This window comes from Monodon monoceros, unplaced genomic scaffold (assembly GCF_005190385.1).
Source record: "Monodon monoceros isolate NGI ecotype Baffin Bay Population unplaced genomic scaffold, NGI_Narwhal_1 Super_Scaffold_13, whole genome shotgun sequence".
In the NCBI taxonomy this organism is placed as follows: domain Eukaryota; kingdom Metazoa; phylum Chordata; class Mammalia; order Artiodactyla; family Monodontidae; genus Monodon; species Monodon monoceros.
Window position 1 is genome coordinate 32994296 of NW_021703769.1, and position 24056 is coordinate 33018351.

A 24056-nucleotide genomic window follows, 5' to 3' on the forward strand; every position below is an offset into this window, starting at 1 on the left:
CTCACTTCTCTTATTAAAGTTCTTACTTCATATGTCTTATATTCATTTACCTGCAAACATGTCCCATTGTTAGGGGAAACACTGACTGAAACTGCCCACCCTGGCCAGGCACCACAGTAACCATTTTCACGAGTTATTTTACAATAGGAGGTCCTGGTAAGGAACAGGGAACTAATAAGCCACCACAAACTGGAAGAATTCAGGAAAGTCAAAAGGAGACACAAGTCCGTATGTCCTACCAACCTCCTGTGTTAATTACATTATGAAGAGTCAAAGATAATATTTCTCATTATCATCTTCGCTGGAATCCATGTTGGCTGAGCCATGCATGTGCCACCAGGAAGGACCCTGAGTCAGAACAACAGACAAGAGACAAACCAAAAACTAATCTCATCACCATAAATCCTGAGACTGCAAACCACATGGCAGAGCAGTCCTCCTGGTTTCACTTCCCCTGCTGCTCTCTGCCCCAGGGCGCACCTTCCCAATAAAGTCTCTTGCTTTGTCAGCACAAGTGTCTCCTCAGACAATTCATTTCCGAGTGTTAGACAAGATCCCACTCCCGGGCCCCGGAAGGGGTCCCACTTCCTGCAACACCACCTCTTCTGCTGAATTCTAAATGCATTATGGGCAGAGATTTTGTATCTTTGTATTTCCTGGGCCCAAAGTGGACAGTTCCATGGCCATAATAGCTGCTCAAGCGTATTTGCAGACTGGATATGTAAAGAGAAATATTATCATTGACTCTTCACAATATAATTAACACAGATTTTAATATCATTGACAAGATATGCAAATATATTGATATGAATATAATAAAATAATATTTAATGGATATCTAAAAACATATTAGGAAGCTTATAATTATTTTTCAGAAGTGTGTGCTCATTTAACATTGATTTTTGCTGTCTGCCAAGTACAAAAGAAAATAACATGAAACAAAATGAATCTTCCAAGAACCACTGACATTAATTTGCATGTGTGTAGTAATTCAAATTGGGCAAATTTTGTTGTCTTGACACATGTATTCTCACTTATTTTTCACTACAGCTCTGTGAGGAGATAAGCAGTTAATCTCTACATATTATTCATGAGGGAGCTGAGACTATCAGAATTTGTTATTGGCTTAATCAACCTCAGTGGTAAACTTTCTGATGAAATACCCACTTCTAGGCAACATGATAAAAGCTGTTAGAAAAGAAAAAGAAGAAGAAAAGCATACGAAGTCTATCTCAAAATCAGGCCATAATATTTCAGGCAGAAGGTCAAGAAATACATTTAAAGATACATAGAGTAAGCAGCAATCAAAACCTTGTGTTTGTATGGCATTTTTTACTTCTCCAAGTCCACACATGCTAAGCATTTGACCTTTATCATGCCATCTGAGGCAGGTAGAACATATCTATTTACCCCGATTAATAGATGAGGTCAAGAGATGGCCATTTTAAATTCAGCCATCCATAGCCAAACCAGAATTAAAATGTAAGTCACCCAGCTATGTCTTGGGCCATAAGCAACATGTGTATAGAGCACCTACTATGTGTATCCTACAATACAATACAATCTAGTTAAATTCATAAAATTTATTGTCTCTAAATTTTTAAGGAGTAGTCTGTATTTGCCTGAAAGGAATAACCCAGACTCAGAATACTAGGCCTACTAGTTGGCAAATAAGTCACTTTACCCCACCCATCCTTCCACCACATCTAATTATACATCACATAGGTAAAAGTTAAAAGTTTGATTGACCACATGCTGCTCTTTGCTGTGGTTCCTGGTTCCTGTGAAAGAACTTCATCCAGGTGAAGTAAGTGGAATTGCTGTTAAGTGTCACACTAGTTACAAGGTGACAGGTATGCTATCAAGCCTAGAGGTTTCCCTGAGGAGTTGTTGTAGGTTTCAGTGGAATAACAATTACAAGGTAGATGGATCATTTCATGACTGCTGTGACCTTTCCAATATATGAGAGTCATTATTTTAATGTTAATTTGCATAATGGTAGGTCTGAAAGAACAACGGTGAATGCTAATAGCTGCAGGATGCAATAAAATTAAACATCATCTGGGCTGAACTGCTAAAAGAAAAGTTGCCAAAGTATGACTGTTCAAACTTAATTTCATCCCAGGTCATGTCCACATTCAATCAAATGCGATTTCTGGTATCTCTTGAAAAACTGGCAATAAGTGACTGGAAGGGAATAGCAGCAACCTCCTTTATATAGAATCCTAACCTGGTAGGCTTTGTTTTGTTTTTTTTTTTTTTGCGGTACACAGTCCCCTCACTGTTGTGGCCTCTCCCCTTGCAAAGCACAGGCTCCGGACGCGCAGGCTCAGCGGCCATGCCTCACGGGCCCAGCCGCTCCGCGGCATGTGCGATCTTCCCGGACAGGGGCACGAACCCGTGTCCCCTGCATCAGCAGGCGGACTCTCAACCACTGCACCACCAGGGAAGCCCGGCTTTGCTTTTTTACATAACTTGTGTGTCCCCTTTGAGGAAGTTGAATTTTCAACTACCATCACCTTCCCCAAATGACCCTTGACCCCAACTTTCACCACTCCCCACATCTGGCACATACACTAAATTTGATACACCCAGAAAGAATGACTCTCACCTTATGGGCTGAAAAACTTGCAATGAACCTTTGAAGAAGGTAGCATGGACCATGGCTAGCAGCAAGTGATATTTTCAAGGGAAATAGACACTGTCACCTCAAAGTAATAACCCTGCATTCTGAGTTGCAGGTGGGAAGGTAGCTGTGCACAAAGAGAATAAAAAGAGGTCATCTCCATTTAGATTTATTGTTTCAAACTATTCCTAATGCCTAGAAAATGGGTAGGTTCGATCATCCTGTACTTCGCACCCCAAATCAGTCTTTCGAGATTATTTATTTACTTACATATTTACTTCTTTATTTATTGACTTCTTTCTCCCAAGCGTTCAAACTCATTTCCACCACAAGAGGGCAGCCATCTCTAAAAAACAGCCAGAGAGCCTGGATCTTAAGAGAAATAGGGCCAACATTTAGGAAGTTATGCTTGGGCAGGGCATTCAGCAGCCCCTGGGTAATCACACACAAGAGGTTCTGTGATGGGCAACACTGAAATGGGATAGAGTGTCCAGAAGTGCCAATTCTCCCTCCGATTCTTGATGATCAAAGATTATTTCACAGACTGACAAGGCTCCCAAGTTATGAAGGCCTGCAGCTGTGAGACATCCTTGATGTCAACACCAAAGATTTATTTTTCATCCTTACTTGAGGCACATTCAATAGCTGTCAGCTTTCTCCTCCTCTTTAAAAGCTACACACTGATTTAGGTTTCATATAAGTTTTGTTTTGTTTTTTAAATCTCACTGATGACAGAAACTATTGTTAACTCCTCAATTAAACTTGATAGGGAAGGAAATTGTTTCAGAAGCACAATAAACACTTTCTGACTTAAAGTGTCTGTGAAGAGAACATGTTCTCTTGCCAACTTGTTTGGTGTCCAATGATTCAGAGTGGCAAACAGCTTCCATAGTGCATTTTCAGGGAAAAATAGTACCATGTTCCTGAATATTTTGTCCCTCATCCCCCCCCATTTATTTTCCTAGGAGGCAGGCTTCCTCATAAATACCTTATTTGACCTTTATACTTGCAGAAACAGCGAGTGCCTAATTCCCCTCTGTGAGTTACTAATCCGATTTACGTGAGAGGAACCTAGAATTATTTTAGCTTTCCGACTGAAAAAATAATACACATGGATAATAGATTGTTATGAGTTCCTGCTTCAGGCTTTTCTCTTTCTGCTCTGCAGGCTGAAGGTTCTGTGCAAGAGAACTTGATTTTGCCCATCTGGCCTTTTCCAAAACTTTTCTCCCTTTCGGTAAACTTGTTGAGCTGTGCATGGGGGGTCCTGGAATCCTGGAAAGGATTGAAAGCCTTAGCCTTGAAATTTGTGGTGCAGCAGATTTGGGGACTCTCTCAGCTGAGGAAGACAAGTCACTTGACCACATGTCACAGATCAGCTGCTGGGGCCTGGTGTAAGTGGGTGGGGCAGAAGGTTCTAAGGTCTCAGACCAGAATTGTCCTGTCTGCTTGGCTCACACTGTGCGTTATTTTACCTTCCTCTGAGTTGCCTCTGAGCTGGGCAAGATAAATATTACAAGGCATGAAGTGATTGCTACCGTAAGAAGAAATAAAATCCCTCTCATCCTCTCTTCTCTCTCTCTCTCTCTCTCTCACACACACACACACACACACACACACACACACGTGGACGTAAACAGAGTCCACAATGCACATGTCACATATAGCAGGACATCCATTTCACATAGACATATGTTTACAGAAATGTGTGGTTTCGTTAGCACATATTTACATATATGAATATTTGTGTATTACACATATACTTATTGGAGTAATAGTGCACATTTATATAAATACATTTACATATGTAAATAAATATATCTCTCTGTGTTAAAGTTTAAGTAACACCCAATATCCACTCTCTAGTTTTGTTTTAATTCTCCTCCCACCCCGGGGAAACACAGAAGTGTGTACCCCAAGCCTATGCCAAGATGCCTTGTAACTTGGTTGAGTTCTTCTTTTAATCGACTATTATTGAACATCTTCAAACTGAAAGTTGAATAACGGGCCGGGAGGGGAAATAAGGCCCGACCCAGCATTCGTCCGGGATTTCGCTCCCGGAGCCCCAGCCAGGGTCCGCCGCTCCGACGGATCTCCCCTCTGAGGGCAGGGACTGGAGGCGCGAGCGCCCCCTCTGCGGCCGCGAGTCCCCGCCCTCGGCCCCACCCCACCGCGGCTGCCCCGGCGCGCCGTCCACACCCCTGCTCGCTGCTCCCGCCCGCTCGGGGATCCCCGGCGAGCCGCGCCACCAAGGGGGAGGTGTTCGGCCTCGGCCGGGAGGGAGACGGCAGGCGGCGTCCCCTTTAAAAGCCGCGAGCGCCGCGCCACGGCGCCACCGCCGCCGCCGTCGCCGCCGGAGTCCTCGCCCCGCCGCGCCGCGCTGCGCCCGGCTCGCGCTGCGCCCGCCGCTCTGCTTCCCACAACCAGCCGGGGATTGGCAGCCGCCGCCGGACATCGGCCGCCACAGGCTCCGCCGCCCACACAGACGACCTAGGCGCTAGCGCCTTGCGGATTACTGCGGGCTCCGAGGCACCCGCGCCCGCAGACCTTGCGCGGGTTGGAGCACCCGGCCGTGCGCGCCGCTGCGCCGTGGCCTCGGCTGCCCGGGCCAAGCCGGAGCCTAAGACCGGCGTGCAGAGCGCCGGGGAGCCGGGAGCCGAGCCCGAGCGCCGCGATGCCGATCACCTCCCGCCGTTGCTCGGGGGCCTGGGACGTGCCGGCCGAGGTGTGATCGTACCCCAGGCTGGCCACAAAGGGCACAGCGGCTTGGCCCGGGGGCGAGGAGAGCGAGGGGAGAGCGCAGCCACTCGCTTCGGCAGCCCGAAACTCGGCTCGACTCTCTGGAGAATGCGCCCGAGGACGCCGGAGCGCCAGAGCCGCGGTGGTTTCAACTGGCTAGCGCTAATGGGGGTGCACTGGAGGAAGGCAGAGTGATGCGGGGGGGCAACTCGCCCGGCACCAAGATCGCCGCTGCGCCCTTCCCCGGACCCGGCGTCTCCCAGGATGGCTGGCCCGAGCCATGGGCCCCGGCGGAGCTAGCGCCGAGCGCCCGACCCTCGCCCCCACAGTCCCGGAGCCAGCGCCCCGCGGGGCCACGCGTCCCATGGGCTCTGGTTCCTAAGGACGACGACAGCACCAGCTTTTCCTTTCTCCCTTCCCTTCCCTGCTCCGCACTCCTCCCCCTGCTTGCTGTTGTTTTGTGTCAGCACTTGGCTGGAGACTTCTTGAACTTGCAGGGAGAGTAACTTGCGCTCCCCACTTCGCGCCGGTGCCTCTGCCCCAGCGGACCCAGCCTCGCCGCCTGCGAACCCCGCCGCCCCTCCACTCCACCGCTGGGTCCGACCCGAGACGCTTTTCCCTGCGTGCGGAAAGAGACTGCCCGGCCGGCACCCGGGAGGAGAAGGAGGAGGCGAAGGAAGGGAACCCGGTCCCTGCGCCAGGTCCTTCAGCCAGAGCTTTTTCCATGTGGAGGCTCTTTCAATGGACGTGTCCCCGCGTGCTTCTTAGACGGTCTGCGGTCTCCTAAAGGTAGACAACGTGGGCCGAGGCCGGGGGTGTGGGTGGGCGCGGGGCCCCGGCGGATGAGCCCCTCCCGGGGCCAGGTTGGGCCGGACGTAAACAGAGCAGGTCCACGTGCAGCCGAGCTCCTGCGGGGATGCCCCCATCCTACCGCCGCCGGGCGACCGTCGGCTTTACACTCCCGGCTCGCACTTTTCCGCCCCTCCTCCCTCCCTTCTTTTCGGCATTTTATTAGGGCTGTTAACACTTAGATGATTTTATTTTTAAGGCAAAGAAATCCCTTGGAGAGGGTGGCCCCTGGATTTCACCCGTTAGCTGCCAACCTGTACGCCTTGCCGTGGCGATCCCTTCTGACTTTTTAAGTTTCTCCGGGAGACCTGCTCTCTGTACTCAGAGCTGCGTCCCATTTGGGAAACTATTAGAAGTTGGGATTCTCCCCGTTTGTTTCCAGGAATGCGAGGGGGCAGTTCTCTCGTGCCACCTTGTGCTGACACGGGAATTAATAGATATTAGCCATCTACGTAATCCTATGAAGATACCTGCGTATCTTGACTGCATTGGGGGGAGGGGGTTCGGGGATGGAGTGGCCTACCCTGACACCTCTGAGGTTAGAGACGTGGGCCACAGGTTGCAAGTGACTTCGGAAGTTGTGCCCCTGAGTTTACTGGCTCTGGAAGTTATAGACCGTGTGTGTGTATCAGGAAGTTCTATACAGTGCCTCTAAGGAAGTCACATGCACCATTTGTGTTTATATGCCAGCGAGCGCTGTGTGATTGGGTTAGTTTAGGGGACGGAGGGGTGTGAGACCAAACGGTGGTTTCCCCAGGTTCCCTGCACAGGCTGTCAGCGTGTCGCAGAAAGAAAAGGTGACAGTCACTGACGCGGGGTGGGGGGGGGCAAATTTTGTCAGACGGATTGAGAATGGAATGGGAGGGTGAAATCCATCTGGCTCAGGAACTAAGGGTCTTCCATTCTTCTAAACGTTTGAGCTTCAGCTCCTCTGAAGTGTCTCCGCGAGTGTTGTCAGCCGGGTGGGCACCCTGGAGGAGGAAGCAAGGGGACCGAGCGGGAGCCGGGACCGCGGGGGCGGAAGGGGGGAGGGCTGGGCGGAGAACTCCGTGACTCACGTCGGCCCTGTCCTCAGGTCGACCATGGTGGCCGGGACCCGCTGTCTTCTAGCGTTGCTGCTTCCCCAGGTCCTCCTGGGCGTTGCGGCCGGCCTCATTCCCGAGCTGGGCCGGAGGAAGTTCGCGGTGTCTGCTGGCCGGTCTTCGTCCCAGCCCTCGGACGACATCCTGAGTGAGTTCGAGTTGCGGCTGCTTAGCATGTTCGGCCTGAAGCAGAGACCCACCCCCAGCAGGGGTGCCGTGGTGCCCCCCTACATGCTGGACCTGTACCGCCGGCACTCGGGCCAGCCTGGCGCGCCCGCCCCGGACCACCGGCTGGAGAGGGCAGCCAGCCTCGCCAACACCGTGCGCAGCTTCCACCACGAAGGTGAGGCTTGGAGCCGGGGCGCGGGGGCGGAGACGGGGGCGGGGAGTCGTCCATCCAAGCGCCCCACAGTGGGCAGACAGCAGGCGTCCCTGGAAGGGCAGCTTGGCCGGGGCGCTGCAGACGTTTCCATGTTTGCCTCTGTAAGAACCTTTACGAACCTGGCATTCACTCACTGCCTGTGTGGCGGGAGAGCCAGGGATTCCCCTTTGGTAAATCGGCACCCTTTTCCTGGCTTGCAGCCAGAAGAGCGACTCCTCCTCCAGGAACTGGAGAGAAATCAAGTGATGGGGAAGATGAGGGCAAAAGGCTTGCCCCTAGTCAGCTAAACGTGCAAGAATTCCATAGGAGAAGAATGAGGAGGGGGGCAGATTGGGATCTCTTTAGGTCTGTTTGGAAGCCTTTGCTCTATAAATCTGCTTCCCTTGCTTAAGCCGGGGTTTCAAGCATGACAGAGCCAAGGGCAGAATTTTCAGAGATAGTATTGAAAAATCAAAGCCCAGGGCTCCAATGTCTTTCTAATTTACAGTAGATCTGGACCTGGTTTGGAAGATTTCAAATCCCTATCTAATCCTCGTGGGAGATCAATTCCACAATCAATCTTATTGTTTCCACAATGACTTTCTTGTCTTGTGCTTAAATCTGAGATGAACTCCGGAGTAGAGACAAGGCTAGCCTTCAGATAAAAGCTTTTGCAGCAACTGCCTGTCTTCCTTCATGTGCACTGAAATGTGGGGTTTTTTCCTTTTATGATACTGGATGTGGTTCTTTTAAGGTAGGATGTTTATACTTGTTTCATCAGAAAGGCATTTAGTGGATTTGAAATGTCTTAGAGCAGCTAGTGAGATCTGTTGTACCCAAGTTCTTAGGGCAATTGGTCAAAAATATTTTCCACTTCAATTCTTTTTCTACACTTTTAAATGCTCCTTTGGCTTAACACATTCTAAACGAGCCCAGGTTCGTTCAAGTTCTACAGAATGGTCCAAAGATGTATATCACAGAGCAGCCACTTATAGGATATCAGGGAACTGGGATATTGTTCCGGTTTTCTTGCCTTGCCTTGCTGAGGTGGTCAATTTCAAGTGGAAATCTACCCTCTGATATAAACAAATCAGTAGTGTCACAGCCAGGCATTTTCTGCCAGTGTGAAGGAGAACTTATACTTGTGAGAACAGCAGTCAATAGTGGGAAGGGGTCCTAAAGGTCGGTCACATAACAAAAGGGACTTCATCAAGGCAGCTATACATAATGAAGGGGACATGAATTGAAAAATCAATTCATTTTTCAGCACATTTCTAAGTGAGGTGCTGTCTGCTAGCAGAAATCATATTTGAAAGGAAATAAGATCTCATTTTACTCCTTCAGGATTCATCCACTGAAAGCAGAAGTTGTCTGTTGTCATGCAGAAATGTTCTTGTTCCTGTACATTCTGTCATCACCACCTTGGGGAGATTATAGATCCAGCTCATCATTCCCAGCTGCTGCTGATTAGAATTGTTTCTCTGGATAGAAAAGTAATAAGAATTGCTATTTCAGCCACCTCTCCTGGAGATATAGCATGGAAACCATTCTGAACTTTATTTTTAAGGCCAAGAAGGCACTGTGTGTGTCTCTTAGAACTTTAAAGGAAGATAGATCATTTAAGGCATTTGACACCTAAAAACGTTCAGTTGCATGAGGATTCCATCAGTGAAGTCTGCATATTTCTCCTTCCTCTGGAAGTGGCTCGACCAAAACTAAACAGTCTAGAACTTATTGGAGTGTATAATTTTAACTTAAAGAGCGTGCTTGAGTTTATAAGTCAGAATTTATGTCTTTAAACGTGTAAATGTTACGCACCAAATAGTGCAGAAGTTACCAACTTGCTTAAAATCAAGTTGCAATAATAACTTCAGATCTTTATGAAATTAGATAATAAAAAAAAAGCTATGTAATGTTTGCCCCAAATTTCAACAAACCCATTCCTTTTCTTCTTAAGACTAGCATATAATCATTAAGCTACAAATTGCCCTTTTTTGAAGACCGTTTCATTTTTACGTAAACCAGAATTTGGTTTTTGTAAATATTCTTGTTTATAAAACATCCATGCATGGCACTAAAAAATCTTTTAATAAACCATGTGATTAAGGCTGCAGGTTTAAGAGCAGAATTTGGTTCCTAGAGCCCTTGTGGATTTTTTTTGGTAAAGGACCTGATTACGAGAATTACCTGTTGGTTTTATTTGCGGGTGGGATCTGGGTGATTTGGCGAAATACAAGACAAGAAGTATCATGATGGCATTCTTTCAACCGATGTGTGAAGATAATGGGTCTACATCATAGGTGATCTGACACAGAAATTATCAGTTGTCATTTCTCCTATTAAGCTTTGTCTAGTCCTTTCTCCAGTGGCTTTTATTCGGGAGAGCCCAAGCGCTGGAAAATTTTTCTTTTTTCAAAATTGTTAAAAAGTGCTTCGGAACTGCCACTGAGGATAGAAAAATCACTTCTTCAACTGGAAACAGTGTTTTGTGTTTTGCTTGTAGTTAAAAACACATTGAAATTGGTTGACTTGATTGGCCTTGCAAAAAATCTTCATTCTTTCCTGTCAGATTGGAATATGGAAGGACCATGCGCTCGCTCTCCAGACTCTGAAGGACACAGTTCTCTTTTTGCCCAAAATAACTGAATTATTTGCCTCTATGACTGAAGCTTTGAAATAGAGATTAACCCCGTTCCCACAAATGTAATTTTCTTGAAAATATTCATTTAAAAGGAAAGTTCAAGAAATAACCACTGCTCTGTGATGGAGCACTGGTATCACAAATTCCCAGTGCAACCAAAGGATTTGGACACATACACCCCCCCAAACCAGTGCTCACTTGGGGTGCTTCCCTAGTGTCCCCAGGTATTTCATTGTGATTGTGAAAGGCCCCCTTTAGGTAGAACAGGCATTCTATTTGGAAATGCTCATAGAGATTGAGGCTTTGGTGCCCAGAGATAGTTCTTGCACTTATGTTTTCCATTTTGCCTCGTTTTTAGTTGTTCCTCTCTGTTCCCCCTTGATCCCTCCTCATTGAGCTATTTTGTCTTTTTAAGACTTTCCCTTTGTGTGTTTCACCAAATAAGCAACAATAAGAGGGCCCTGGATCATTCCAAAGGTGTTGGAGCTAAGAGAGTGCGTAGAGGCCAAATCAGGGTTGGTGACCATGACCATGCTCTTTCTTTTAGCTGCCATCTCCTTTGTTGTCTTTGTTTTTTTAACTGATTCATTTTAACCTTTTGTATTTTATCGTTGTTTTTCTCCTTGATACATCAATTCTCTAACCATTATTTTATATTTTGGAAAATTTTATTTATTATTCTCCACTACTTTCATTTTATTTCAGGGCAGTGATTTCCAACCTTACTGATTTACTAGAACATTCCCAGGTTTTTATTGTTGTTTTCTTAATGGACATTTTTTTGTCTAAAGAGTGTTGCAAAATTCTCAAAATGTAATGACAACTCACTTTTTGCTAAAACCCATCAAAACTTGTCCTCGTCATACTGTAGGACAAACAGGCAGTCACAAAATATCAGTGGTTCCACACAAGATCTGTATGTCCCAGTGGCCCCTGCCACTTTACCTTTCTGCTTTACTTTTCTGTTCTGTCTGCTTCTTCCACCATTTCTATCCCTTTAACTGGGACAGAACTTGCCCTACGGTTATCACTGTGTTAAATATAAATCTGCCTCTAATGGTTTTGACTTTTGCTTGAGTTTTTGACTCCTCCCCTATGTTAGATGGTGCCGTCTAGTGGCCAGAAACTTGGGAGCTGCAGTAGACTCAAGTTCATAGCTATGTTCTTAGTTTACTAGCTCTGTGACCTTAGGAAAATCACATAACCTCTCTGAGCTCCAACTATTTCATTTACAAAATGGAGCTAGTAACAGTTCCTCTCTAACTGATTTGTCATAAGGTAATTCATATAAAGCTCTTAGTGCCAGACCTGGCACAAACAACCATTCAGCACACTTGCTGTCATTATCGTGATGACTTGTTTCTTTATGTCCTATTCACCCCTGGTCTAGGGAAGAGGAGGCCAAAGTGGACCTAGGCTAGCTGAGGGAATTCAGTCTCGTCTTTTTGAATGTAGATGAATAATTGACAGCGTAGATGATTAAGTTAGAACTTCACTTTTTGGAGGAGAAGTCAAATGTCATTGTTGCCTTATTTTTCTTTACTTTCCCACATTTTTGTAGCCATAGCTCCATCTATTTGGATAAGAACTTAGAGGTTCAAGAACCCACGTCTAAGATAGGCTGGAATCCTCAGATCCCTTGGCAAGTGCAGCTTATTCAATAAGCGTTATTTACAGAGAATTAATAATTGTATATACCTCTAGAAAAGCATACATTACCTACTTAGGTAAATACTCCATATTTTCAGAATCCCTAGGCTTGTTGTGGTGATTTGCAGATTCTTTACTTCATTTCAAAAGGTTCAGATTTTTTTCTGCCTTCTAGAAAAATTTCATGTTCCCTTGAAGATCAAAGGAGAGGGTAGTAGGTGCTCTAACCTTGGTCAGTTGTTTTCCTGGGTTTGGGGGTTCCTATGACTTTCTGACTTATCTCTGTGACCAGAGTCTGCAGTCAGGGGTCTTGTCATGGAGGCCTTTGTATTAAGGAGGGATAGTGGTCCTTCAGCGATTAGGCTGACTGAGATGAAACTGCACAGTTGGAGAGGGATCTTCACATTACTTGTTAATGTTTAATAGTGTAATTTTTTCCTTTGCTAAGTGATTATCCTTTTGGCCACTTACCTCCAATGAGATTTTGAAGCACATGAAACTGCTTTTTTATAGGTTAAATCCAGTTGAATGGTGGTAGTTTTGTATAATTCAGTCTCATATTAGTCTTTTGGAGGGTTATTGTTCTATTTAATGCCCCTTTTATACCCATCCTCTTTACTTCATTTACTTGTCTCTCGTGCTTACCTGGGAGATTGTTCCTTCATCCTCCTCCTGGCTGTGTCTGTGTGTGTGTGTGTGTATGTGTATGATTTCTCTGGGCACCTTTGTTAATACAGCTGTTCCCCAAAGGCCCTGGATAATGTGCCGTTCCTTCCTCCTTAAAAGAAGAGAGAGTGTTTTTAGGTGTGCCGGGATCAGCGAAGTCAGTTGCCCGGGTCCAGGCCTTGGCTTTGTGTCATTGTGTCTGATGGATGTGCAGATTTTTAGGTCACTCTTCTTTTCTGTGGTAGCTGGTGGCTTCTCTGCTGAAAGAATGCCTTCAGGGGAAACATCAGAGGGCTCGTGAATTGCAGGGAGGAAAGGAAAGAAGGGGCTAAACACAACCCTTGATACTTGTCGGAGCCACAGAGGAGAGCTCTGGTTGATTGGTGGGAGGGTTATTTTAAAAATAGTGCCTGGCCAGAAGTACCATTAGCCAGCAGCGGGGTTTAGAGCGGCTCCCCAAAGGTATCCGTACGGGTACGGGTTAGCAGGCTTGAGGGGACCGTGGGGGACTCCCTTCTTGGCCTGATGGTCTCCCTGTCCAAGGAGAGGAGCTTTAGATCTTTCTGTTCTGAGTCTGGCTGCTCACCCCTGGCCTCAAGTCTTACTCCTTGGCCAACGCTAATGGTTCTTCTATTCATTTCTATATTATTTAACAAAAAGGCACTTTAAAATATGTTCCTGGGGCTTCCCTGGTGGCGCAGTGGTTGAGAGTCCGCCTGCCAATGCAGGGGACACGGGTTCGTGCCCCGGTCCGGGAAGATCCCACATGCCGCGGAGCGGCTGGGCCCGTGAGCCATGGCCGATGAGCCTGCGCGTCCGGAGCCTGTGCTCCGCAATGGGAGAGGCCGCAACAGTGAGAGGCCCGCGTACCGCAAAAGAAAAAATGTTCCTGGCAATTTATACTTGCATGTGAAAAACGTTCTTTAAAACCTTTAGCCTCGAAGGGCAGTTTACCAGCTTCCAGCATTACCTCACCTGGGAGCTGCTAGAAATGCTGCATCTCAGGCCCTACCCCAGACTTACCCACTGAATCAGAATCTGCATTTGAAGAGTTAAGGTGTCCTATAGGTGTTTTGCACACAGGTTGAAGTTTGAGAAACGTCCCGTTAAAGCATTCCTCCATAATTTGGTATAAACCACCCCTGTTGGCCTCAGCTTGCAGTGATGATTGTTGCTTTGATGATGAAGGTTTACACAGGTGGAACCTTTGAGTGAGCGATCTGAAGTGATTATCCTTTGCTAAAATGTCTAAATTTTGTGAACAGTGAATAGCCGTTTGGTTCAGGAGAAATACAACCAGAAAATTAATGAAAATATGGTTTCCTCTTATGGTGATGACAGGGCCAAATAGATTTTGTTAGCACTCAGGTTGGATCCTGAATGAAGCAGGTAAAATTTGTTAACAGTGAAATAACAGGATGTGGTAAAGCTAGAAGAAAGTAAACCCAAATATCCCAAATTCTAGTGCTGTTTACTATCAATTTAATAATAATGTGCACCTTTGATGATTTGCAGACTATACATTCAAGGTGCTATGTTATATTTTATTGTTTGCTCGACAAGCAGTACTCCTTAAAATTGAAATTCTGGAATTTTAAATCAGGAAGAACTTTTATGAATAGCCCACTTGAATGACTATTTTAAAATAATGATAATAGATATAAAATGATTATTCTGTAATTAGATTATCCCTTACATCATGAATGTCATAATGACATTTCTGTAGATTTTTATAAATTTGGGGGAGATTTATCTGTATCCTGTAGCCTATTATTGGGTAGGTGTATAATTTTAATATGGTTTATTTTTTTTTAAAGATAAAGGAATTACAAACAGAAGAGAATTATTTTTTTTTCCCAAAAGCATCTGTAATGAGATTTTGATTTTTGAGGTCATAAAGAGGTGAGAGAAGAGACAAAGTTGGGAAGTTATTTCTCTTGAAATCATCCAGCCTTAATTACTACAGTGTCCTAGTACCACCCTTACGTTTCCAAAGAAGTAGATCCCTGTAAATGCCTTTGTCTCTGGACTTTTGAGTAAAATAGTAGGGTGTACTTTGCAAAATGTCATCGTTGATGTTGAGTTTCAGAGTCTTTAATTAGGAAACTGAAATCTGTATATCGAGATTTGTAAATCATCTAAATTACAGAGTAATGTTTTAGAATACAGCTTAAGGGATTGACATTAAAGCCTTTTTCTTTTTAAGAAATGCAATAATTTCCTCAAATCCTCACTCATTAGACCTCTATTAACTATAGTGCTGACTTTTTTTTTTTTGCCCTAAAGTCTGTGAATTCCAAAGAAATGCTTCACCATTTCCCCCATTATTATAGCCACCTGGAAGCAGTATTCACGTATTAGATTAAACACGTAACAGTGAATTGTGAAATTTTGTTTCATGGTGTGTATATTGACATAAATGTATAGAAAAGGGAGGATCATTTCTTTATCTAAAGGGCAAATTTTAACTTTCTGGCTGCAGATTTTTACATGTGTTAAATCAAACCCTGAAGTGATGTATATAAATCCTTATATACAATCAAATTGTCATACTTGCCTTACTGAATGATTTTTCTTTTTTTCTACTTTTTTCCATTAAATTAGAATCTTTGGAAGAATTGCCAGAAATAAGTGGAAAAACAACCCGTAGATTCTTCTTTAATTTAACTTCTATCCCCACTGAGGAGTTTATCACCTCAGCAGAACTTCAGGTCTTTCGGGAACAGATGCAGGAAACTTTGGAAAACAATAGCAGTTTCCATCACCGAATTAATATTTATGAAATTATAAAACCTGCCACAGCCAACTCCAAGTTCCCCGTGACCAGACTTCTGGACACCAGGTTGGTGACTCAGAATGCCAGCAGGTGGGAGAGCTTTGATGTCACCCCTGCCGTGATGAGGTGGACAGCGCAGGGGCTCGCCAACCACGGGTTTGTGGTGGAGGTGGCCCACCCAGAGGACAGCCACGGGGTCTCCAAGAGGCACGTGCGGATTAGCAGGTCTTTGCACCAAGACAAGCACAGCTGGTCACAGAGAAGGCCCTTGCTGGTCACTTTTGGCCACGATGGGAAAGGACACCCTCTCCACCAAAGAGAAAAGCGTCAGGCAAAACACAAACAGCGGAAACGCCTCAAGTCCAGTTGTAAGAGACACCCTTTGTACGTGGACTTCAGTGACGTGGGGTGGAATGACTGGATCGTCGCCCCCCCGGGGTATCATGCCTTTTACTGCCACGGGGAGTGCCCTTTCCCCCTGGCTGATCACCTGAACTCCACAAACCATGCCATCGTCCAGACGCTGGTCAACTCAGTTAACTCTAAGATTCCCAAGGCATGCTGTGTCCCAACAGAACTCAGTGCCATCTCCATGCTGTACCTTGACGAGAATGAAAAGGTGGTATTAAAGAACTATCAGGACATGGTTGTCGAGGGTTGTGGGTGTCGTTAGCACAGCAAAATAAAATAAAATAAATAAATATATATATATATTTTAGAAAAAAGCAAAAAAAAAAAAATCAAGTTGACACTTTAATATTTCCCAATGAAGACTTTATTTATGGAATGGAATGGAGAAAAAAACAGCTATTTTGAAAATATATTTATATCTACGAAAAGAAGTTGGGAAAACAAATATTTTAATCAGAGAATTATTCCTTAAAGATTTTAAAATGTATTTAGTTGTACATTTTATATGGGTTCAACCCCAGCACATGAAGTATAATGGTCAGATTTATTTTGTATTTATTTACTATTATAACCACTTTTTAGGAAAAATAGCTAATTTGTATTTATATGTAATCAAAAGAAGTATTGGGTTTGTACATAATTTTCCAAAAATTGTAGTTGTTTTCAGTCGTGTGTATTTAAGATGAAAAGTCTACATGGAAGGTTACTCTGGCAAAGTGCTTAGCACATTTGCTTTTTTTTTTGCAGTGCTACTGTTAAGGTCACAAGTTCATGTCCAGAAAAAAAAAAAAAGTGGATAATCCACTCTGCTGACTTTCAAGATTATTATATTATTCAATTCTCAGGAATGTTGCAGAGTGGTTGTCCAGTCCATGAGAACTTACGTCCTTATTAGGTGGAATATTTGGATAAGAACCAGACATCGCTGATCTAATATAGAAACCCCCCACCCCTTAGTTTGCAGAAAGAGTAAAGCAGGACCAATAGAAATAATTAAGAAAAGATGAACCTGCAGGAAAGTGAATGATGGTTTGTTGTTCTTCTTTCCTAAACTAGTGACCCCTTCAAAGGGGCTGGTCTGGCCAAAGTATTAAATAAAACATAAGATTTCGTCATTATTGATATTGTGGTCATGTATATTTAAAATTGATATCTAGTGGCCCTCATGAAGAGTTGAAAATTGATTTGTATTTTACTTTTACCTCACCTAAGAGCTCTTTATGCTCAAAAGGACTCAATTTTCTAACTGCCTCTCCACAGCAAAATTGTTCTCTGCCTACCCCTGTTCTCTGTTCCATCAGCTTGCTTTTCTTTCCAAGGTTATGTGTTTGAACACATTTCTCCAAATGTTAAACCTATTTCAGATAATAAATATCAAAGCTCTGGCATTTCATTCTATAAAGGCCAACCTGTAAGAGAAAATGGTGCATTTGTACAGCGTTCACAAAGATTACCTTGTGTTTGCATTTTTGCTTCTGAGGCTACTCATTTTGGAGGGAGGTAGGGAGAAGGCAAGGAATAGTTGGAAATTTCCAGGCAAGTCATTGGCTAATTCCTAGGAATTAATCAATGATTTAGTATTTCACATGAACCTCTTTGGGGCAGGAAGATTTAAGAGAAAACCGAAGCAACAAAAATCAAGGCAAACCTGGGGAACCCAAGATAAAGTTTCAGAGATGATATCCCATGCAATAGAGGCAATGGTGCCAAAAAATTAGAAAGGGAAAGTGTCTGAGATCAAGCTTCTACAAGGACATCTGCCAGTTGGACTGAAGCCCAAGCAGAATGAAGTCGAATTAGGCTGCTCAGAATGAACACATACCAGTGGCAGGGCTTCTGTGCTCTGGGTTGAAATCAGACCCAAGGAAGGGTTCGGTGGGTATGCTTGTATGGCCAGGGGACCCACAACCCCACAATTTTACTGGAAGTATTTTAAGGTCAATTTCTAGGACTTTGTGTCACCTCTGATCCTGCTGTGATTGGTGAGGCCTAGTTCTAATTTCCTTTCCTAGCCCTTCCTTGATGTGGCTGAAAAAAAGTGTGTTAGTAAAGGAACAGTGTTATCATCAGATTCTTCTCAGGAATTAACTTGCTATGACCCTGTTACATTTTGGGTTATATTTTGGGTGTGATAGATTTAACACTCGTTTTGAGATTATGTGGATCATATTTTTCTAAAAAATTAGTACAAGTTATCTTTTATTCCTTCCACTGTTAAAATCTTTTAGTTTCTTTTTATCCCTATTCTATTGCTCTTTATGTATCATTGATGTTAGACACCCCTGTGGAGGGCGGGATTGTCTTTGTCCCTTGGCATTCTTCACCCTCTCTTGCCATGGATGTGAGGGGCAGGCTGCACAGTCGTAACATCTTAAAAAATAATAATCCACGTTTTCTCATCTCCAAATTCTCTAGATAAGAGTTGTAAAAGTACAGCACAAGAATTTCCATACATTTGGCAGTTCCGTCCCTTTTTATTTCTCTGCTTCATTGGGTCTGATTTTCTTGGTTAAAATGATTCTCAAATGTTCTTTTCTCAAACGGTTCTCAAATGGTTCTTGCATAATATATATGTGTGAATATATATAGACATATATGTGAATATATATAAATATATACACAAATATATGTGTAAATATACATACAAATATATGTGTGAATACATATAAATATATGTGTAAATATATATAGACATATATGTAATATGTATAAATATACATATGAAGATATATGTGATTGGTATTACATATATATAGATGATGGCATTTTCAGTTTAGTTTCAGAGATTTTTTAATAGTTGAGGACTCTGACCCTCTTGGCAGCTCATTTGAGAAACATAATATTCTTACATATATTCTACATTCCTATAGACGTTTTGTCTCACATTCTTCATTCTGAGAAAAAAAGTGTCATAACTAACCCCATGACACTGAATGTCTTCAGTTTTCAGTCACTATTCTATAGGAAACTTTGAATCTTTTTAGAGTTGGCTTTTCAAAAAATGTAGTAAGTTTCTGAATTTGTGGAGATCACCTTTCAAAATTAAGTTGTGTCATCTCGTTTTGTGCTTGTCTGGGCTGTGTGCACCTCCCTGGCACGGTTTTAACCTGTATGGCAGGTCCAGATTGCTCTGTTCATTTTTTGCCTTCAAAATTGGGGAAGAAGAAGATGAGTCGTTTACAAATTTCTCTGTGCTTCCATTTTTTCGTAATTTCTACTCCAGTTGCTGCTTTAAATTGTACCTCAGGAGGCCAAGAGTGGAGAGATGATCTATCAGTCTGGTCTAGGTAGCAGGCTACATCATTACTGGATAATCTAAGTGTTCCATATCTTTTTCCTCAGCTTTTTATTGGAGGTGGAAAAATCATTTGTGCATTTCACAGCACTTTTAAAAATAGTGTATTTCTATTCTAGAGTCATATTAATGTTAAGATATTGATTCATGGAGTGTTAGATACCACAGCCCCCCAGTCTGTTATAAGGCAAAAGGAACCTAGCGTTGCAGTAAAGAACAATTTAAGTGTAGAAATAAGTGTGACATGGATAGGCAATCACAAAGAAGTAGGACTGCCCTGGCACTATTCTATTCCTTTTCTGCTTTATTTTTTGCAGGGGGCAGGTAGGGTGAGATGGGATTAATGCAGGTCTGCTTCACTCAGGTAAATTGCTTTTCCTCTTGCCTGCACCCCACTGACATAAATTACAGCCTTATGGTTTTCTCCAGGGCAGAGTTTTCTCACTGTTTCCCTGCCCTTCAAACTTCAAAGTGAACTTCTACCTAACTTGGGGGACCAATGCTCTAAATAAAACTTTTTAGATTTTAATGTGCATGCGAATCACCAATACTAGCTCCAGGAGAATGCAGCCTTGATGTGTATACAGACCCCTTGGGATCATGTTATAACATAGGTTCTGTTGCCATGAGTCTGGGGTGGGGCCTGAGATTCTGCATTTCCAACACATTCCCAGGTGTAGCTGCCTTTACCCACCGGCTTAAGGTCTTACACATTGAGTAGCAAGGCTGTAAGAATTCTCAATCACAACAGCAGAAAGCGGGACTAAGTTTAGGCCCCTTGCTAAGAAATAGCACTAAAAGGAAAAACAAAACAAAACAACAAAACCTGTATACAGGATGGCATTTGGATACATTTTATCTGAAATGATGCCCTACATATTTTTTTCAAAGGCATTCTTTTCCCCCACAAGATGACTGGCAATTTTGTGTTCTAGCCACCCTCAGACATGAAAACACTTGGTTGCTTATCTTGTAAAATCTGCTCAGCTTGCTTGCTTGGGCATGTATGTAGTCAGTTTAGTCAAATACGTGTCAGTACATCTATGTGGATGGGGGAGCAGGTGCTAGCCCTTAACGTACTTTTAAAAAGTTTTAACACTTAAGTCAGTCCACTGAGTTGATCCCGTGTGATCTTAGTGCCAAGCGTCTGAGTTATAAAAGTTTTCCCTTTGAAGGCAGCAAATAGATGTCATACATTTGAAGCATTTGTTTATACTAAAAATGATGCTTTATTTTTTTTTCAAGTTCTAAGACAGTTCACTCTACAGCACCATTGAGCCTAGAGGGTGATATAAAGCTTCCCAAGCTAGTATTTGACATTTGATTTAATGGATATTGGAATTTGTGATGCCACGGTTGGCTTCGAAGAAGGTGCTGAAGTGAATGGGCTCTGACTAGAAAAAGTTAAAGGAATTGACTTCCATCTGCAAAGGGGGTCAGCAAAGAAAGAACTTTGTCTTGGCCCCTCTTTTGTAGCAAAACATCTTAGGAAGGTCATCTGTTTAGTAGCCTCATTTTACTTTCTAAGGGAGCACTTTGAAGGTTTCTTACAAGCAACTCAGATTTGAATATTTGTTGAAGAAATGCTGAAATGAATGAATCCTAATCTCAAATACACTCTTTATATACATATATAACGTAGACATATATCGATATAGATGTACACACACAGATAGATAGATAGATAGATAGATAGATAGATAGATGATAGATAGATATACCTATGTTTTCTCTTGCAGATACATATACCCCAGGGGAAAAGAATTTTGGTTTGTTCCTGTCTGGGGTCCAAATGCTGAGTGTAGGGTGCCTAATTTTGTATCCATTGGGTCTATCATTTCGTTTAGGTCTCCACACTTTGGACTGAGTCCTTCTGAGGTGCGTGAGCAGTGTGCCAGATATTGACTTGAACGCCACTTCCAGCCCGTGTTTGCCCTGCCTTCTGGGCCACACTCCAAGCAGTGCCAGGACTGCATTCTCGCTGCAGTGCGTGCCGATGAGCAGCTCTCTCTGCAAACCGCCCATTGCTGAAAGCTCCCCTCGTGAGGAACAGGCTCTCATCTGGTCTGCATTTACACTGGAACTGCTTGGCCACAACACGATGAGAGAATAATTATTGAACTATTTTACTGTACAACTATTTCCAAATTGTTGATTCTTTATTGATTTCAGGAGGCAAGCTAATTGCCCCATGGCAACTTGATGTGAACATTTAATGAAGATCAGGAAACAGAGTTTATGAAAAGCTTTGTATAGTCACTGCAAAGTTTCAAGAACTGTTTTATACTTCCTGACAGTGCTGGGCCGAGCTTAATGGTTTGTTTTTATTACTTAAGAGTGTAAACCTTGCTTTAGCCCGGTGTGTGGAAACTATACCCTCATCCCACATTACGCATTTTCGAGTTGCTTTTTCCTCACTCCCAACTTCCTTTCCTGCCATCTACAATCAGGACTTGTTCTGTTTTAATTGTCTGAAAGCAAGTTTCTATCTTTGCACCCTGAGAACCTTAATACACACACACTCCTAAATAAGTGTCTGCATTGTTTCACTTTGTTTTGGGTGGAGTTTCTTTTCGGCACTTGGTTGCTAGACAACCAACCAGACAAAAGTTAAAGATTGAAAAGGCATTTTTAAAGATGTCGAATCTCGGCTGCTGAGCTGTTTTATCTTTGTCTTTATATGGAAGGCTTAGTTCTCTTACCAGGTTACCCTGGTCTTTTGTTGCCGAGATGGCTGGTAGAAGATTTGTTGAAGTTGAGCTCTTAAAGCATTAGCTGTTTGAGAACTTTCTTAAAAGTCCATTTGCTGGAACACGCTTCCCACCTGGATGGACAAAAAAAAAAGCCAGCTTAGTTTCCAAGGGTGTGTTTTAAATCACTAATAAAGTGAGCTCCAGCCCCCAGCTGCTTCAATTGTTGCAAGGCAAAGAGGTAGAGAAAAGATTGGAGGCAACATTCAGAAACACAAGACGTCAGTTTATGGAGAATCCTATCTCCATGAAGCTGCATTTGGTTTTTGGTAGATAACATTGGAAATGCTTTTAAACATTCTTAAAAGTCTAATTCTAAATCAAAGTCACTTAAATCATCATCATTTCAGTAAGATGTTTCAGGAGCACATTATAAATACCCAGTCTTTAAACACCTGCCAAGTTGGACGTGTGTTCACAAGTTCATCTTGCATGTGTACACAATTTGTAGCTGACGTGCTTGTGCTTTGCTCACTTCAGGTCTACCCTTTTCCCTCCTCCATCCTCTGAGATGCTGTCTTTCTGCCTCTCCTCTTCGCAGGGTTCCCTGTGCTGTAATTCAGTCAAATCCATGGAAAACTTTATCAGCTTTTCTGAATCATTTACAGGCAGGATTTCCTGGCATGGGAATCAAACAGGGAGCCCCGAAGTTTGTTCGTCATAGACTGCCTTGGAAATTAGGATCTTCTGAAGCCCATCTGGCCTGTACATACCAATTTGATAAAATGTTCTCCTCTAAAGAAATCTTACTACTGACTTACTTAAACATTGCTCAGTCACTTGGCTTCACCAGTAAACCTACTGTCCTTACTAGCACATTTGTCTTGTCAATATTAGGAGGCATGACAATAATGATGTTTCAACATCAAGGCCCTGAAATGAATCAGACTGCAAACCTCATGACAATCAAAGGGTGAGCTAAACAAAAATAAGAAAATAGGCCCAGGAGAAAATTCCAATATTTTCTAATCTCAAAGGATTTGCTGTGTGTTTACCTGAAGATCGCTTGGTTGAATAAAAGAAAATGGGGAGAACTGGAGAAGTTAAGCATTGTTTTGTGGTGAAAAGAAATACATATGTGAGTGAGATCAATGCAGCTTTTATGAGCAGAAGGGTGATTTTCAGATACCACCATTGCACAATAACTCCTTCCTTGGTGATGCTACAGAGTATTTTACCTGTGTAGAGAAGGCACAGAAGTGACTTTTGATACCTCCCTTTTTATTGAACTGTGAAGAGTTTCAGTTTTGTTACCTGAAAAAGAGCTGAGACTAAGAATTCTAGAATCCTCTTACCAACAATAGCAACCCAGAGGAAAATGTATTTCTGCCTTGCTGGAGAATAACATCTAAGTGAACTCTAGATCCTTTCTTTTTTGTGAGTACCTTTTATACCTGAATATCACTTTCACTGACTGGGTCAGGTTGAGGCCTGGATGTTCCTTTGTACCTTGGTGTACTCATGGGTTTGCTAAGATACTTTTAAGGGTGTGGCATGAAGGAGCAGAGAGGGGGTGGCCAGATACTCCCAAAATACAGGTGCATTCTCATAACATGGGGAGGGGGGCAGTGTCTCAAGGATCCCCCCTTCCTAGAACCACATATTATGTACCATTTCTAGGAAGTTCAGGGAGATGGTTGTGTTTCAGCCCCAGTGGTGTAAAAATAGGAGCCTCCCTCCATAGCAGCTGTTGCCAAAACACAATTCTCTCAAAGCTCCTGCCAAGTGGATCTGTGGGGGTTTGACTTCTGGGTCCCAAAGGACATCACAGGCTGTCCAGTGATGAGGTAAGTCAAGTGGTGGTCCTTGTTTAGCAGGAGTGGAAATTGATATATTTTGTCCCCATCACTTACATAATCTTCAAAAAACCAATTAGAATTTTCCTATACTTCTATTTTACATTCAGCTCTCCCTTTGTCTCTCTTTCTCTCTCTCTCTCTTTCTCCCTTCTTCCGGGTACCAGGACAGTCTGGGAGATGAGGAAATGCATTTGGGAAAGAGGAGCTAGAAAAGCTAACCTGATCTGATACAAAAGGAGAGGGAATTGGTCCTATGTTGTCACCAATCTGAGAGTTTGCTGAACCGAAGTGTAACTCTGCTGAAGGCGTCTTCTGAGACACCAGCTTGGACAGGGAACACAATCCTATCGTGATTTCCCTTTTTTCCAGGGTTGTAGGACTGAGTTTGGGGAAAGGAGTAATGCCACAGCC

General features: G+C 43.4%; 1 protein-coding gene across 1 annotated transcript; it reads left to right on the forward strand.

Annotated features, from left to right (window-relative positions):
- Positions 1 to 4957: 4957 nt before the first annotated feature.
- BMP2 (bone morphogenetic protein 2) lies at positions 4958 to 17185 on the forward strand. The gene is made up of 3 exons (XM_029221005.1): positions 4958 to 6154; positions 7290 to 7639; positions 15219 to 17185. The coding sequence occupies exons 2-3, from the start codon at positions 7297 to 7299 to the stop codon at positions 16061 to 16063; spliced, it is 1188 nt and encodes a 395-aa protein (XP_029076838.1). The 5' UTR covers positions 4958 to 6154; positions 7290 to 7296; the 3' UTR covers positions 16064 to 17185.
- The last annotated feature ends 6871 nt before the right edge of the window (positions 17186 to 24056 follow it).